Genomic DNA, 19,022 nt, shown 5'->3' with positions numbered 1-19,022 from the left:
ACTGTGGTCTGGTCTTTGTCTCTTTTGTAATTTTATTTAAGATATTATATCCAGGTTAACACTCTGAAAAATTAGTTACAATGCCTGAGTCAGTGGTTCCCAGCCTTCCTAATGCCACGATCCTATAATACAGTTCTTCATGCTGTGGCAACCCCCAACCATAAAATGTTTCTTTGCTACTTCATAACTGTAATTTTGCTGCTGTTGTTAATTACAGTGTAAATATTTGCTATGTAGGATATATGATATGTCACCCCCAAAAGGGTTGTGACCCACAGATTGAGAAACATTGGTCTAAATGAACAGGCCCCCTGTGAATACTTAGTGTTCTAGAGTGCCAAAAGACATCTGAACAAGTTTTGAACTTTGTTTAAAATCAACAGATTTACTAATTAAAGTTAAACTAAATTCAAATGTATCATATAATTAGGTTTATATACCATATAATCTTTGGCTAGTAATCTAGAGTACGGCCAATATCCTAAGTTTGGGGATTTAAATTTCTATGTGTTCTGGGCTTTATGTTATTGTGATTACTCTTTCCAATGAAGTTTTAATAAATGCACCAAAGCAAGTAGCAGATAAAAAGCATAAGACAAAAACATCTTGACAAGAGATTAAAGTGTATTAGTAAATTCTGATGCCCTTGTTATATTTCAGTTAGTAACTTTGAGCCATAATTACTTCAAAAATTGGAAACATTCTTAGAGGTTTTTGACATTTGTTTCAGAAACGTTTTTCTCTTTTAGCTATTCTTATGTAAATTTTCTCTGTACTTATAGCAACCTTTATATGATTGTGTATATTTAAAATGATGGAATATATTTCTTTATTATGGTTGACCTTCTAAAGAACTCTTGCTGCCCACGGTCTTTAGACGCAAGCTTACCCAGCGCACAGGCCACAGACAGGGCCTGAACTTGGTAAATACTTAGAAGAGGTATAATTATTTTTCTACGTATTTCTGTTTTTTAATATTCCTCATATTCAGAGTATCCCTCCCCTTCACTATTCCTTTCCCCTTTCTATAGTGAGCATTCTAGAAATGGTGTGACAAGATACATTTTTTTCACTATGTTTCCAAATTTGAGTTGAATGTTTTTTTAGTTCATATAATGAAAGGATTTACATGAAGAAAGAGGAACAAGCAAGGGTTCAGAAGCCCTTAAACGTAGCTTGGAACTTATCATGAAGTTATCTTTCACCCCGAAATCATGAAAGGCAGAAACAGGAAGCCTAATTTCTAATCCCAGATCATTTAAAACAGTGGTTCTCAACCTTTCTAATGTTGAAGCCCTTTAACACAGTTCCTAATGCTGTGGTGACCCCTCAACCATAAAATTATTGTCATTGCTACTTCATAACTGTAATCTTGCTACTGTTGTGAATCATAATGTAAAATATGATATGCGGAATATCTGATATATGTGATCCCCCTAAGGGGTCGTGACCCACAAGTTGAGAACCACCAATTTAAAAGCACATCTAGCTCTGGAATTCTAAATGTTATTCTTAACAAGACACACAGAAGTTAATGGTTTGAGAGTTAAAAACCAGGAATTGTGAGCTGTGGACAAATGAGATTGGTGGTAGAGAATTTGATGACATGTTTAAGGACCTAGGTTCAATCACCACCACTGAAAACCAAAACAAAACAAACCTGTGACTTGGGTTTACTAATACTTTCCTAAGTATTACTAGCGTGTCCAAAATATCTGCTAAGATTATAGCTATAGGAGACTTAACTGTGTGTATCTTTATAGCACTTGGTTCCCAGAAAACCCTAGCAAAGCATCACAGAGGCCCTCCAGTAGAAACCACACCACATTGTCCTTTAGAGCAGCTGTCATCGCAGTTTAGTTCTTTACCTTTGGTTGGAGTGGGTGACAGGACAACTCAGCATAGCTTCTGTTTCTTTTTTGATGTTTTGGGGGACTGTTTGCTCAAGGGCCATGGGATTGCACTTGTAATGGCCAAGCATTTGACTGTTTTTCAGGGCCTCTGTATTGGCTGTGACTTTCACCCAGGATCACACATTTTCCTGAGTGTGTGATGGCTGTCCATTTCAGACACTGTGAAGTCGGTAATGACCACAGTGCCATGACCTTCATCTTTGCATCCATAAAACCTACTCATGTTCTAGTGGGTGCATTCAAAATTTATGACCCTTTTGACATTACCCAAAATCATTTTTTAAGTCTACTCAATTAAATATATGTGTCAAGACTGGTTATTTCTTCTTATGAATTTGTATGTGGGTACCTTATATTTCCTTGACAAAATACTAGGTTATAGACTGACCATGTGGGGCTGTAAGGGAGTAGGAATGGATGACGATTCTCAGTGTCTCTAAGATAGTGAGCAACGTCCAGGATTCTCACCTGAGTTCCTTTAGACGTCATAGGCACTCTTGCAGAACCAGCCTGAAGCTTGCTCTAAGGAAAGGAAGTTCAGTTGTGACATTGATCAAATTCAGGCACTTCATAAATTTATCTCATATTGAGAAACTAACAAACATTTTAATTGGCTCCAAAATTCAGATTTCTTTACTGTTCATCTTTTATTCCTCAGTGTTTCTTCCTAAAATTAAGTTTATTACAGTAAAAAAAAATAGTCAATTGGATAAGTTAGCAAAAAAAGAATGACCACAGGTTTTAGCAGGATATAGGAAATAGCAATACATTGTGACTGGAAGTCCAGGGGGAAACGCAAAGTTCGTCAGTAACATACTTTTATCTTCCCGATTGCAGGATTGCAGTTACTAATGGTTAAAACTACTTTTTTGTTTTGTTTTGTTTTGTTTTTGTTTTGTTTTTCTGAGACAGGGATTCTCTGTAGTTTTGGAGTCTGTCCTGGAACTTGTTCTGTAGACCAGGCTGGCCTTGAACACACAGATCCACCTGTCTCTGCCTCCCGAGTACTGAGATTAAAGGCGTGTTTTACCACCACCTGACTGGTTAAAACTATTCTTATCATTAGCTTTGGCTCTTTGTTCACCTACTTGGGGAGATGGAGAAGAATATGGAGACTTTGCAAATTAAAGATCCTATCTGAATCTGGAGTATGGGTGACTAGCTCTTAGCTACATGATGGTAGCCCAAGGAAAGTGCAGAAGCAGCAGCTTGAATACCTCCCTACTACCTTACTCTGTACTAGATACGGTCTTTCAGATGCTTCTGGCTTGATGTGAATGGGTTGACTCCCCATCAGGTTCCTGAAACACAGTGATGATGTGGACTTAGAATTTCTTGGTAGCTGTTAGATTCCCTTTACATAACCATTGCTCCTTACCTACTTTGGCCTTTCACGTTTATCTTAGTACTTCAACAGTTTTTTGATCCTGCAACCGTATTACCCACCATCATTTTATTTCTTGAGGCATGTCCCCCAAAAAAGAAAAAAAATCAGGGACTAAGTGCCAGGAGACTCTTTTCTATCCTCAACCCATCCATCTAGCAGTGAGCACTGGGCATTTGGGCATATTTTCTTAGCATTTCATATTTACTCATTCTTCAAACACTAATAATAATTATTTGTTCACCATGTGCTTCCACACCACAGTGTGTCATTTTCACAATAGTGGCTATCATTCAGACTTGGGAGAAAGACGGCCAGGTAAACTGAGGTGTCTCAAAACAGTGGGAGTGGGAGGGAGCGGATATTGCATAGTTATTAGATGATGCTCGTTTGTACCGCTTGGAAAAGGTTCAAGAGAACAATATTTAAAACAATGGTGCAAAATGTAGTTGTTTTGTAAAGCCATTCTAATTTCCACAAATAACTGGAGAGCGTATTGTTTGCTTTACCCAGGCAAGTGCTCTGCACTAATGTAGAAAACTATGGGGAATTCATTGCATCTTCAGAAATTACCCAAAGTACAAATATTTAAAGCCATCATTTAAAAGCTTTTAAATTTTACAAAGCATTCAATATTGATATCCTTCAGAAACACATAAAAATAAAAGCCACATAAAAAGGCAAATTTGTCTTTTAATATATTTATGAGACTGTGGCCGTGGTCTAAAGGAGGCAAATCAGGACAGAATTGATTAATTGTTTGATGAATTGTAAAGGAGAACTCCCACCATAGGTTGGGAACGGGCTCAAAGCCTCGATCTATAGTCTTAGCAATTAGTCACTGTGAAGGCTACGGTCTCCACAGTCGGTTTTTAGTATCTCCCCTCTAGTTTCTAGCTCCGTCCTCCAATGGATGAGGGATGGTTATCCCTGCTAGAACCACTACTGTGAGAGTCTCTCAAAGATGAGAAATGATCATTTTAGATCTCCTGCTAACAGTGTAGCTCGTATAGCAAGGGTACATGGCTGGACCTATTGTTTACATGGCTCTAGCCTTTATATGATTACTATTTTTGTACACATACACACATATGAAAGATTTATAGAAAGTCAACACCCCAGTGGTTCTCCTACATAGAATCACAGTTGGCACACACCGGGTCTTCTCTCAGCTCATGAAGATCTTAGCTGAGGAAATGTATTTATACCTTGGGGGTTTCTGTAGGACTGCAGGATATTTGACAGCATTGTCAAATGCCTCAGATGACTGACTCTTTCAGACATTTGCTGTGCCTCCCAGATGCCTTGGCAAGTTGTAAATGGAAAGCTTCAGTTGCAAATTGAGTTTGGTGTCTTTCTGTTCTTCATCAGCCTGTGTGCCTTGCAAAGTTCTTTTCTCTACTTACTGGTTTTAAGATTTAATCAAGCTGAAAAACAAGAGAGAGAAAGAAGATGGAGGAAAAGGAAGAAAAGAAGCGTGTAAATGTTCCTCTCGCAAATGAGATACCAAGCACTCCACTGTGTATAGTCCAGAAAATAGTGGGTTTTGTGATGGCTTTGCAGCCCTTCCTTGGAGTCTCTCATGGACAATCAAGGACTCTAGGTCATTAATCATGAGGAGTATCTGGCCCATGCATAGTTCTAGGGCAGGTTTTAATCTAAGGCAAGACCTGCTGGAAGTGACGGGTCCTGCTTTTCAGTATCCCATGCTGACCACCGTTCCCATGTTTGTGTTCCTAGGACCTCGATGCAGTCTCAGTCTTCCTACGGTAACAGCTCCCCACCTCTGAGCAAAATGAACAGCATGAACAAGCTGCCTTCCGTGAGCCAGCTTATCAACCCACAGCAGCGCAACGCCCTCACCCCCACCACCATGCCTGAGGGCATGGGAGCCAACAGTAAGCATCTCTCTCTTCAGCTGCCAAAGGATGCACAGGGCTAGTACAGGAGAAGAATGCTTTAACGTGGCACAAATGTTCTCTAAGCTAAGTGCCACAGAGGCAGAGGCCACCACAGTTGACTGACTTGGCTTTCCCAGTTAGCTTCTCATTTTTGAGTTATGGGTTTTACTGCAAAGCACCATCATAGAGATAGATGTAAGGGTGAGAGTCTTCCCTCAGTAGGGAAAAAGATCTCACTGAGACAGCCCAGATGGAGGCCCTCCATTGACCATCTCTGACATGGTTTATAAGAAGTTTATCTGACATGAGGGAAGAAGTATGGAGCGCTAGACTAAAAGCATCAAAATTATTGATTCCCCTCCCAATCCTTGCAGAATTAGCTATGCAACAGCAAACAAGTTAGTTCTTTGCTCTCCTGCTCTGTCTCTACAACCATCCCTCCGCATTTTTAGCATTTTATGAATCTCTGGCTTTATAGTCTGACTTCAATCCATATGCAGTAAGCAGGGAACCAATCCATAAGGAGGCTTCCCCTTTACTTCTGTACACATACGAATTCCTCATAGTAACTCACTGGAGATATAAAAGGCAGTGCAAAAACTGGATCTAAATAAGTAGATGCTAATTGGCACATAGCTTTTCGAGAAACAGATTTGCTTTGTCTATTATGAGTAAGCCAGACAAAGGGGATGCAGAGATTTGAATGAAATGAATAATAGTAAAAATGCAGAAGGATAATAGTATCTTCCCAGATAGAGAGAATGGAACACTGCATGGCTCCTAAAATTCCCACTCAGTGAAAAGATAAGATCCTATCATCTGGTCCTTTAAAGTCCCTAATTATTGTAACCAAATCTTTGATTTCTTTTTCTTTGGAAATCCCAGCCTATCTGAAAGAAGCTAAGAGAGCCTGGGATTGTCTGTGGTCTGGCAGCCCGTGTTGATTTCTCATTGAGATAATCTGCCAACAGGGACTTTGCAATAGGCTGCCTCTCTCACCCTGATAATGCACCCCGAGGTCCCAAACCCGACTGCAAAGGGAAGCCATTCAACTTTATTTTCTTTCTTGTAACAGTAATTAAAATATCTCCACTTGCTCTAGCGACAAGATAGTGGTAGCTGTAACACTTGACATTTACACGACTTTCCAAAGATTGTATTTATAGTACGCAGTCCTCTGCTGTACTCAGAGACGTCTGAAGGGAAATAGATGGAGAAGTCTCAGAAGTGTACTTTGCAGCTGGCTACATCACACAGGGGTCTTTCCCTTGAGCCATACTTCTAGTTAGTAAAGAATATACAAATTATATTCTTATTTTCTAGATATATTATTTTTTCCAGAAAACAAAATTTGTTCCATAAATTTTATTAGTACTAAACTTTTTGGGGGTGGGCATGTAAGTGAGTACTTGAAGCTCATGGTTTTGCAAAACGCCCAAAGTATTGGTGATATTGGTGAATTCAAGTGGATTATATAACAGAGTTAGAATCTGGGATTTTTTTCTTACTAGGCATAAGGTTCCCAAACCAATACCATAGCAAGTCCTCCTGTTTCCACACAGATCTTATTGACTCTTGTTTGCTCCCATCCCTCTCAGGACAAGCTTTTGGGCATCTCACTGTGCCAGGATGTCTGCTATGTCTGTGGGGCTAGAAACATTGATGAAAGCTAATCTCTATGCTACAGTAGATGAGTGCATAAGATAAACTGAATGATAGCCCATTCTCTCCAGAAGAAGGAGGAACACATTAGCTTAGGAGAAAAGAACAAGAGTGAGAAGAGAGTCCTAAGGGAACAAAGGTCTAGAAATCTGTAATTAGTTTGGAGTTCTGGTTCTGTTCTGCTTGATTAGGCATGGAGTGTGTGAAGGGATATAGAGAAATTAGGTCACCCTTCCCTGCAATAAGAAAAACAAACCCCACAGCTTTCTGGTAATACTCAACAAGGCCAGGTAGACCCCTGGGATGCTGGGGAACGATCATCTAGTAACCCTTTCTATTCCTCCTGCTTCCGTCCAGTTCCTATGATGGGCACTCACATGCCAATGGCTGGAGACATGAATGGACTCAGCCCCACCCAAGCCCTCCCTCCCCCACTCTCCATGCCATCCACCTCCCACTGCACTCCCCCACCTCCGTACCCCACAGATTGCAGCATTGTCAGGTGAGTGCACGCACGGCACGTGCTCCTGGGGCCGGCCCTAGGCATCTGAGGGGGGAGGGTAGACACTGTCCTGGGATTTGAGGAAGCTGAGACTGATTGGTAGGGTGGCCAGCACAGCCCTATCGAGAAGGCCTATAACCAGTGTGGGGCAAGTGAAAATGTGTGTAGGTGCACACAGGTTTCAGACCTGTCATGTGGTCTTCATTTACTCCCTTCTCCCTCCTCATTCTACAGGTCAGTTGTGGCCCATGAATTGGTGCTCAGGGCTGGGTTTCCTCAGAGGGACATAAACTGGCTCTCCTACTCCCTTTCCTGCTCTCTGGGCCTCGCAGCTCTTAGTCACCACGGGACCATGATTTTGGAGTTGGATGTCTGTAACACATTTTGATATTAGCAAAACTCTGAAATGTGAAGAACCCCTGCCACTCCCCTGAGAAATGGGGACACTCCAGAGAAGCAGATTTCTTATGGTCAGAAGCTAACAAAGCCTTAAAGACGCTTCTCACAGAGACACATGCAGCTCCATGGTCCATGCTTCGGGCGTGTCCTCTGCTTCTGGGCAAGCATGCTTTGTTCCTTTGGCTGCTGGTCGAGCATGTTTTGTCCATGTGCAATGTTAGCCACAAAGGTGATGCAGTACATGGCTTAGCTCAGCAGAAATCGATTCTGGGATGAGAGTGGCATCACCAGTCTCAGGCTAGTACCTCAACGAGAAATATCTGTGTGTTAAGGATATAGATCAACATGTGTCGATATTTCGGAGTACTAGCCTGCAATATTTCAACTGTCTAAAACATTCTAAGAAACCCCCAAACACAAAATAGTAAATGTAGTGATTCTCAATTTGATGTGACAAGACAGGAGGCAAGAGGACTGGGGACCTGACCACTGGACCCTTCACCTGTACCCTGCCCCCATGACTCCTCCTGCTTTTGTTCAAAAGGATACCTCAGATTGTCAACTGAAAAATCGTCACCTTCTAGAATGCTTATGCTCAATTTCTGTGGTCAGTTTACCTAAAGTCTGAGTTTCTAGCAATCCTCAAACCTCGAATCCAAGGCCCACACATACTTTATTTGCCCCCAGACTCTTATGCAGGGCATCCAAGGGCAAAATAATGGGTTTTCCTTTATCTCGCCAATGCAGTTGGGGTGAACTTTCTTTTTCTGTTTCCTCCTTCCTTTTCCCTCCTCCCTCTGCAGTTTCTTAGCAAGGTTGGGCTGTTCATCATGTCTGGACTATTTCACGACCCAGGGGCTGACCACCATCTATCAGATTGAGCATTACTCCATGGATGTAAGTAACTGTTAGACTTTTCTCTTTAGTAAAATTTCTTCATTTTTCTCCCTCTGGTCCATACACTTTATAGTTCCATCTACGCTAGTTTTAGACTTTGTGTTGGTCATGCTTCTAATCCTCAATTCTGATGGAGCTACAACTCTGTCCAGGTTAGAAGCTAAGCAATCAATAAACCTGATCATTAAGCTATGGCTTAGTGCACCCATGTGTATACAAATGAGGAAGAAAATATAGAATTTGTATAATCAAGAACTTTAGTCTCAAGACAGGTGGCTGAAAACCAAGCACTTGGAAGGCTGAAGCAGGAGGATTGCTTCAGCTCCGAAGTTTGAAACCTGCCTGGGCAACATAGTGAGGCTTACTCAGAGATTGGTTGCAATGTTCTCATTAGTCTATTTAAATCACCAGGGAGGAGAAGAGGAAGGACATACAGAGAAATGACAAAAATGTCATTGGCCATAGTGAATTCATAGTGGTACCACAAAGAGAAGCCTGGCTGTAAATCTCTAGCCTGTGACCCTGTTCACTGGCTGTGTCCACCTCTTCTTAATGCAGAGCTTTAAGGATGAGTCAACTGTACCTTTCAATACTGTAAGACCCTCTATTCATTTGAAATGCTATCAGCCCAGCTCACTGCCCCTATCATCAGGAATGATTACTTGCCATAAGTCTGCGGCCTGGGTAGGACTTTTACTAGCAGTGAAATTTGAGGCTGTCACAGCCTCTCGGGGCCTCAATTAATCCAACTGAGTTACAAATCCCTCCCCTCTGGCTTGGAAAGTCTTTGAAACAAGCTGCATGTGATGGAACTTTCTCAGGCTTTCCACTCCATTTCTTGAACTTTTGCATACATGGGAGCTACTTTGTTTGCATTTCAGCAACCTGGTTCTCCGCCTCCCTCCTTGGCTGCTCTTTCTAGTGCTCTCTACGGCATGTGCTGTCCTCCGTTCTAACTTCCAGATGGCACTTTGGACTGATGGGAGGAGATAGTCTCTGCCTCTGCTGCTGTTTCTGTAGTGGGGACTCCTCCTCCTTGAGCACCGATACTAGAGATGCCCTTGCAGCATGACAATGTCCCAGCCCCATAGAGATCAGTGTGTACCACGCTGTCTTATGCCCATCCCTCCCAACTCTAAACGTTACTCATGGTGCTTCCTTGGTAGAGCCTACCATAGGTAGAAACTATAGAGAATGCTTTAGGACTAAGTTCTAACAGACTTAGACTACTTGAAAATCACGTTTCTTCACGGATGAAAGCAGAATTGCTCTGTGTTTGAGAAATACCCACAGTGGAGTCCTATGTGGTAGAACAGAAAGTCTGCTGCTTCCCTGTGTCCTTACAAAATGCTCACTTGTAGACTTGCCCCCTCTGGGGAGTGCCAGGATTCTCCTGCAGCCGTTAATGTTCAGAGGCGATTCCCACAAGTCTGCCTCTGTTGATGTTGCCTTGTAGTGGTGCTGAGGTGACACAGAATCTTGGGCTCATTTAGAGTCTCAGAGGTATAAAGAATGCAAGAAGCCATCTAGCATGCTAATGTAGTCTATTAGTGGATTATAGTCTTCTTACTATGCATTCTTCTGCTATAGAAGAACTTAGGGTCGCTGTGATGGTCTGAAACACAAATAATGGGACAATATGACAGCATGGTGCAGGTTTCTGAGTTGGGACATTTTGGAAAACGATTCAGTTTTCTCATCTTCCCCTCAGCATCATTTTGTGCACTTCTGGAAACAGACACCTCTTGTGTCTTTGCAGCAGTCTGCTATTTTAGTGTCCCTTTCTGCTTGAGGATTTTGAATACATTGAGTATCTTCAGATGCAAAGCTGAGTTCATAATGCAAATGAAAACAGTATAGTATGTGTTTTGGAGTTTCGAGAATGTCATACCCACCCTCACCTATGAGCCCGCAGTATCTAGAATGCAAAGCCACAGTTGTCTCCAATGCATCCAAGTGGCGAACTAAGATGCCATCTCCTAAGCTGCTTTCTGCCCACCTTGCTGCTTCATTGAGCTGAAGCATATTAAACAAGCTAATGCCAACCAATGCAAGGCATGCACCATGCCTACTTAAGACTAACCCTGCTGGAAAGGCCTCTTGTCCCTGCCATAGTGCATAGATACAATTGCTGTGCATTTCGATGCTCTTTATCCACACACCCTAAGACCGTTCGGTCCATAGGATAATTGCAGTTATTCCTAAGTTCACACTTTATTTACCTTGTAATAAAATTTCAAGGCTTATTAACCTAATCTTCTGTTATTCTCTCCATAAAATGGGTATAAAAATATCCAGCACTAATTTTAAGATTAAATACGATTATGAAGATAAGCTAAATAGTTTGGTTCTTAGGAAACTCTCAATCCCTACAAAAAAAATCTGTCCTCCTCCCCTCTTCCCCCACTGTTAGGAACACTCCATAACACCTTTCTCCTGGTGGCTAAAGCCCCACAGATTTAAAGAATCTTACATTTCTTGTTGAGATTTTTGCCCTCTTAATTAACTACTGTCTACACTATTTTGCACAGAGAGAAACTGAGGCAAATAAAGAATAAGTGAATTGTTGTCCGCAGCACACGTGACCCACCTGAGTCCTATTTTCGTTCTCAGTAACATAACATCTGGAAGTCAGTCAGAAAGCTAGTTTTATCTGCCAAGTTAGTGATAATATACTCATCATTTTAAGCCCAAACACCAAAGAATGAAAAACAGCATGTAATAAAAGATTAGGTGTCTGCCCTCTAATGTCTGGGCTCCTCCCTGTCGCACAGGATTTGGCAAGTCTAAAGATCCCTGAGCAGTTCCGGCATGCCATCTGGAAGGGTATCCTGGACCACAGGCAGCTGCATGACTTCTCTTCACCCCCACATCTCCTGAGGACCCCAAGTGGTGCTTCTACAGTCAGTGTGGGCTCCAGCGAGACCCGTGGTGAGCGCGTGATTGATGCCGTGCGTTTTACTCTCCGCCAGACCATCTCTTTCCCACCCCGCGACGAGTGGAATGACTTCAACTTCGACATGGATTCCCGTCGCAACAAACAGCAGCGCATCAAAGAGGAAGGGGAATGAGCGCCCACTGCAGGGCTTGCCCTGTCTTTTTCCACCTCCCAGCCCCTACAGGGCACACTTGCTTGATCTTCAAAGCATTCTTACTAGCGCTTCTCCTTTTTCTTCTCAGTCTGGTTTCTAAAGGGACGGAGAAGTAAGAGGCTGCCTGTTGCCGAAAGTCTGACCTGTCACCTAATTCTGATTCTGGCTTTAAGCCTTCAAAACTCTTGCTTGCAGGATGCGTTGTCCTTGCTAGATAGAAGTTAGCAAAGAAAGCAGCGGGTCTCTTTAAGCGGCAGAGAACTCTCATTGACTTTTATAAAGCATTTTCAGCCTTATAGTCTAAGACTATATATATAAATATATATAAATATATAAATATACAATATATATTTTGGGTGGGGGTATTGAGTATTGTTTAAATGTAATTTAATGGAAAATGAGTTGCACTTATCAGCCTTTGAAATTTGCTTGTTTGGATGATTGATCTGTCCCCCTTTATCAGGGGTATCATGTATGGTGGCAGATATGTAGAGTTGAGTGGTCTATGTGAATAACGGTGATGTATAAGTCCTCTCAGTTCTTTGGATGTTGAGCATTGAGCACACCAAACCTGTGGATGCATCCAGTGTGTTTACCATTGCTTACTATGAGGTAAAGCTGTATATATGTACACAATCTCTCTGTCAGTATATTTCATGTTACCCGTGTCCATTCCAGTCGGACTGGTTCACTCGGTGGCCATTACAAGCAAAATTTCATGTTTGCTTTTTGTCACACACCATAGGAAAGGAAAACCTCTCTTGCTTTTGTCTGAGAATGAGGAAAGCATATTTTTTTCTTCTGGAAATTCTTAAATGGTCCAAATCAGCTGTTCCAAACATCTGATGGGACATAGCCAAGTATACAGTGGCCCCTTGACATTTAAGGCCCAACAGTTTAGTATTTGACAGGGAAATATTTACTGCCATTAGAATAGCCTTAAAACTAAATTTCACTACTGGATTGACCAAGTAAAATACATATTCACTGCTTTTGTAAGAATTTAGGCCAATTGGTCAGGATGAGTGGAATTTGTCTGGTTTTTACAGGGAGTTGTGATATCTATTAGGAATATTCTGGAAAAACAAGCCTGACTCAAATTCTGAATCTCCACTATAAAGAGAGATGTCCCATCCAACTGTGAATTTAACTTGAAGCGTGGAGTGATGCTTGGGAAACAGACCTTTAAAAACCTTTCCTGTCCACAAGGCACTGCATGCGGAGATTGGTTTGCCTCTCTTCAAGGTCTGGAATGAGAGCAGGGGTAGACAACTAGAAACTGAGGAGTGCAGTTTTCACGTGGCAGGAGTTGCACTTCCGTTGCTTTCCTCTTGATCCTCAAAGCAGGTGTCAAGATCCAGTTTTCCACCCAGCCCATTCCAGGCTGTGTAGACATAGAGATGTCCACAAGTCAAGGAAAATGCTTTTCACCAAGGCCTTTTAAACCACATCACAAAGACACTTGTCTTACACTTTATGTCGGCATGCAGCGGTCAGTGTTCCTCCTAGATGTTTTGGAAGCATTTTGGCATAGATATATGTATCTCTTGCCAATGGAAAGCATGTGTTGTGTGTATGCTAATGAGCTCCACAGTCCTGCCATGTACTTTGATAAAAGGCTGTCATTCGTTGCACATGACATCCCATTGGTATTTGAAAGTGCAAATGGGCGAATGTGCCTCTGAGATGTAATGTATGGCCTTGACCAGAAAATCTTACATTGTGTATGTGTGTGTGTGAAATTGCATACTGTGCTGGTTTTGTTTGTTTTGATTTTCTCTTTGGGGATGGTTGGGTTTTCCAGAACCACAGCTGAAACTTTTTGTTGTTGTTGATATATATACATATACATATATATACATACACATATGTATATGTATATATATCAGAAACACCATTAGTGAGAATATGATGTCAAATAAGACATGATGCCTTAATTGTAAGAAGGGGGGAAGGGAAATTTGTTTTTTAATTTTTTAAAATTTTATACGTTAAAGAGAATGAGTCCTTAATTTCAACGTTTTGTTGTGTTTAAATGATGAGAAACATTATTAATTTCTGTAACAAGTTCACGGCTTTGCAAATTCCCTTAGTTGGAGAATGAAGCTGTGTCTTGGCCAGGTCAGGAAGACAAATGACTTCCTGGGTGTTGTGAGTATTGGCGCTGTTTTAGCACTGTTAAGGTGGCACTGGGGACTCTGAGGCATTTCAGCACTATTTAGGTGGCACTAGGGACTCGAAGTTTCTGTACTGTACCCTATGATTTCGGCATTCGTCATGAGCCACAGGTAGGCACAGTTCGTCTCCTCGCACCACTGTTAAAAGGGCGTGAGCAGCCAGGGCTGCAGTGAAAAGCATGGAGAACAGACATCCGCTCAGTGCCTCTCACTGGAGAGTGGGATTCCTTTGCTTGGCGACGAAGTCAACAGGATAGAAAGCAGGATGCTCTTTATTAACCCATTTAGCTTTTGTTTTCTTGATTTTTTTCCCCCAAGTACGTACGTGGGATGTTGACCATGAAAGATATGTGGGTTTTTTATTTTTATAATTGTACAAAATTAAGCAAATGTCAAATGTTTTATATACTTTATTACTGTTTTTTTTTTTCAGAAGGTACTTTCTTATAGACATACTTTTTTTTTACAGCTTCAGTTGCTTGTCTTTTGGTATTTTTGTGTTATGGGCTTTGGTGAGCCAGAGGCAAAGCTATAAGCCACTTTTGTTTGCCAGGACATGCAATAAAATTTAAAAATAAATGAAAATACGTGAAGATATTGTGTTTGTGTGTGTGTGCGTGCATGTGTGTGTCTATTTATACACCCTACCAACCTCTGAGCTTATTTCTCTTACTCTGGAAGAGGAAGAAATACTCCAGTTGAGGTAAAAAAAAACAGTTTGCTATCCAAGTAGGGATGAGATTGTAGAGTATCCCAGTTTTATTTAATTTTTGACTGTTCTCTTTTTCATTTTTAAATAGAAAATAGATTTTTTTAAGATCATGATTTCCTCTCTGTCACCTCCTACCAGGTCCTCCCCACCTACCCAACTCCACACCTTCTTTCCTCTCTCCCTCTCTTTAGAAAATAAACAGAAAAAAAATGCAGACAATTCACACACAGAAAACACATAAAAACACAAAATTTGAAACCATGACATATAAGCAAAACACTATAAGGTAAAAAATAAAATAAAAGCCCAGACAAGGCATTATGAGACAAGAAACAAAAAAAAAATCTCCCAAGATACCATATCATTGATTGTATACTGAGTCGGCAGTCTACTGCTAGGCGTGGGGTCTGTCATTGAGTGTGGTATGTCTACCGAGTGAGAATCCATTAAAGAAAGCGAATTTTGCCTTGGAAAATGGTGTCAATTGGAGACGACTTCTTGGTTAGGCATGGGAGATGGCGTCCATGCTCTGACCTGTGTAGTCCCTGTGCTGCTCCCACAGTCTCCGTCAGTTCATCAGTGCAGCAGTCCTGTTGTGCATAGAAATCATTGTTTCTTTGGTGTCTTCCATCCCACTGCCTCTTCCCTGAGCTCGGAGAGTAGAGGTTTGATGGAAACATCCCATTTAAAACTCTGTGTCCCAAGGTTTCTCATTCTCTGCATATTGTCCAATGTGAGTCTCTGTATTTTTCCATCTACTGTAGGAAGAAGCTTCTCTGATGATGACTGAGCAAGAGTTAGGTCCTAATTTTAACTACATGACTGTCTCATGACATTTATAAATAGCCTCCTCAACACTGAAGGAATACTGGGTAGATCACCTCAGTTGTGTGAGGAGACACACTGAGAATAGTGGCCTCCGAGTGCGACAGACCAGACAAAACCTTTTCACTAGGTATATAGATCACTCACCAGAATAACTGCCCTTTAATGATCTAGTGTTATTATTAAACGGAAAACTTTATTCTCTTGTAGACTGAAATAGAATGACATGACAATAATATCCAAAACATAGCAGGAACTTTGCAGAATAGTCACTGTCTATGTGAAGGACCTAGACTATAACAACATCTGTCATGTGGATGAGCATAACTACATTATTAAAACACAAATGTATAGTCAAGGAAGGTGACTCTTCAACCATTTAGTTTCTCTAAAATGAAGTAATAGGTTTGGTAGCATCCATATAAGGAAGAGCAAACATCAGTACGAATGACTTGGGTGTGGCGTACACCACAGAACATTCGACTCCTTTCTTTCTTCGTTGAGAAATTATAGGTATGTACAAGAGAACCAAATTTATTTTTTTACAATTGTTAAAAGTATCTCTTAAGTACTTTACTAACCTGAAGTAGATTCTGGAAGTTTAATGATCTTGTTTCTTCACATCTTGGGAAATTTTCTTACATGGCTTGGCATTCTAGAAACTGTCTTATCTTTATCGATCAATTTAATACCCCTTTTAAAAGTCAACAATATGATTTTTCTTTTATTTTGAGGCGATATAATTATATTCTTTCTCCCTCCAAACCCTTTCATCAACACCTCCTAACTTTCTTTCAAAATCATAGCCTCTTTTCTCAGTCTCACCAACACTATCTTTTAAAATAAAATGAGATCATTCCACAATGTGCCATATAATGTGGTTTCCAATTGCTGTATGTGACTACTGAGCCTGTAAATAGGGCTCATCAAAACTGAGATCATGAGTGCAAAGTACACATGTACTTTCAGAGACTTTGAATAAAAATGAATGAAAATCATTTTCCATCATTTTGTGTTGATTACATGTTGAAAAGATAATATCTCAGAATTACATGTTGAAAAGATAATCAAGTTAAATTTTTTTAATTTTAAAGGTTCCCTTTTTAGATGCCTTCACACATTTAAAATAATATGACACTCGTTGTAGCACTACTGTATTAACTAGCATACCAAATAAGTGTTAGCCATAAATATTATATCACCTTTCAAGAATGTTTGGAGTAATACAAGGTATAATATCTCTGCAGCCAGAATTTTATTGTCTGTCTGCAATGGCACAAAGATTAAAATAGTCAAAAAGATAGTTCAAGTTTGTTAAATTAGAAGACAAGTATAACAAGATTCTGAAATTGTTCACATAAGTTCATCTGCAGACTGAATCTTTATCCATGATGTACTGAATTTAGTTTCTCAAGCACAAAGTTCAGTGGATAAACAAATTAGGCATCTGGATAAAAATCAGTTTTACCGGATGGTGGTGGAGCACTCCTTCAATCCCAGCAGTTTGGAGGCAGAGGCAGGCAGATCTCAGTGAGTTCAAGACCAGCCTGGTCTACAGACTGAGTTCCCAGACAGCTAGGGCTACTCAGAGAAGCCCTATCTTGGGAAAAAAAAAATTGACAGCTTCATTCAGAGGGTCATTGACAGGAAGAGTTTAACCATGTAATGTCTTTGATACGAAAACCCAGGCATCCTACTTTCATAGGACATGTGTAGACATTCTCCCCACTAATGGTTCCTGGGGACCAAATATTATGACATTCTTCACAAGTATGCAAATGTTAACAAAAGGGTCCGCCAGAAGTCACAGCAAATAGTATGAAATGTAACTCAAGAAGAAGTCTAATTGGTGTTTGTAAATCATTTAAAGTATTTTGAAAGCAAAGGAAATGAACACCCTCTCTTCCAAACACTTAAAATCCAGAAATTGTTTCCAAAACATCTTTGGTATTTTGGAGTTTCATGATGCAAATATAAAAGTACAGTCAAAAGCAACAACAACAACAACAACAGCAAAAATGTCAAACATATCCACAATGTAAATTCCTGTTTAGAAGTCAAATACATTCCACATTGCAAGCCAGTTCACAAGCAGGTTATTTCATTAAGTTCAAGAAAAGAGAAAAATAAGTTACCAAATCTTTTTTGAGTTTGTTTTCTACTCTCCCTTCAGCCTTTCACTTTCATTTATAAAATTGCTAAAATACGTAAGACTCGGGAAATCTGCTGAGGCTGCTTCTCCTAGAAATGATGGAGATGCATCATCTGTAATACCTCAGCAACACGACTGTACGAAAAAGCCCTGAACAGAACAGCACCAATAGACATGCTAACAGGAAAGGGAAAAATATTATGTGATATTTTGATTGCATTCTGACAAAGTTTGCTTTGAATCAGAGGGTAAAGCTAGCCACTCGCTGATCAAAATTAATCATAGAGGTTTTGGAGGACTGAGGACAGATAGAGACAGGAAGTAGTAAGGTGGGGCTGAGAGAGGATCTCAGCTTTGTTTGGATGGAGAAACGGAAGACATAGGAGGTCCCTAGTAGCTTCTCTGGTGCTTCTTTGATCATTCAGGTTCTTGTCCTGTTATCTGACTCCTGATTATTTATTGATAAAGAATAATTAGGTAAAGGCATCAGGAAAATGTCACTAGATGAAGATGAGTAGGCTACTAAAGAATGCTGAGAGCAAGAAAATTAGTTTTCTCTATAGATGAGTCCATTAACTGGTTATCCAATACCAAGTGATTGGCTCTGAAATCTTATAGATTCAAGCAATGCTAATTGGACTCAGCTGGCTGTATTTGCTCTCGTCGATAAGCATATGTGTGTATAGAGATATAAAATATATGTCATATGTGACAGTAGCCAAAAAGACCGTGATTTGAGAAGCCAGGAGAAATGGGAGGAGCTGGAGGGAGAAAAGGGAAGAAAGCAAATGACATAACTAAATTTTAATATTTGTAAAAGAAATAAAAGTACTAAAATATGAAAAATAGAAATGGTTAAAGCCAGAAAATGATGAATGTTAATAGCTCTTGTTATGAGTTACTTAAGATTAATAGTTATGGGGTACCAAAAGTCTAATTTTGTATAAATCTGCCTGATTTCATAGCAGCTTTGAAATGCAAGGCTATCGTGCAGCTTTTAGGTGCTGTGGTTGCATATCTAACATGGTAGCACAGCAGTCCTAGTTGGTAACTCATTCTTGTTAGTAAGGTAAGGTTATTCAAGAAAGGACTGCAAAGAATAGTGCTACCCACTAGACCTGGAGAATATAGCCAGACGCTTGAGTTGAACAACCACACACCATCAAATGTAGTGCTCAGTCTCCTTTTAATTTTTAAATGTTATTTCTCACTCATGTCTGCAGTGCTCTGAGCAGGTGTTCTAGGACGCAGGACATGGGCATCCTAAGCATAGCGTTCCCAACACTTACACTGCACCAAGAAAGGATGGAGCATCAACTACCATTTCTCTGAACTGGATTGGCACAATGCAATTTTTGTTGGTGCTTAAGCATTATTAAGTTATGCTGATTAGTGGCTTGGATAAG

The 19,022-nt window shown here is 40.5% G+C and overlaps 1 protein-coding gene across 4 annotated transcripts in view; it reads left to right on the top strand.

Annotated features, from left to right (window-relative positions):
• Positions 1-11,729, top strand: part of Tp63 (tumor protein p63) — a 210,975-nt gene extending 199,246 nt beyond the window's left edge. For 2 of the 4 annotated variants that reach the window (XM_057764111.1, XM_057764112.1), the window contains exons 11-14: positions 5,038-5,195; positions 7,218-7,362; positions 8,565-8,658; positions 11,433-11,729. In XM_057764111.1, the coding sequence (XP_057620094.1) occupies positions 5,038-5,195; positions 7,218-7,362; positions 8,565-8,658; positions 11,433-11,729 (694 nt within the window). The remainder of the gene's footprint in view (positions 1-5,037; positions 5,196-7,217; positions 7,363-8,564; positions 8,659-11,432) is intronic. The other 2 variants (XM_057764113.1, XM_057764117.1) reach the window with 1 other exon arrangement.
• Positions 11,730-19,022: the final 7,293 nt, after the last annotated feature.

This window comes from Chionomys nivalis, chromosome 3 (assembly GCF_950005125.1).
Source record: "Chionomys nivalis chromosome 3, mChiNiv1.1, whole genome shotgun sequence".
Taxonomy (NCBI): Eukaryota; Metazoa; Chordata; class Mammalia; order Rodentia; family Cricetidae; genus Chionomys; species Chionomys nivalis.
Note: the sequence above shows the minus strand (reverse complement) of the source record. Positions and strands in the feature narration are given on the sequence as shown.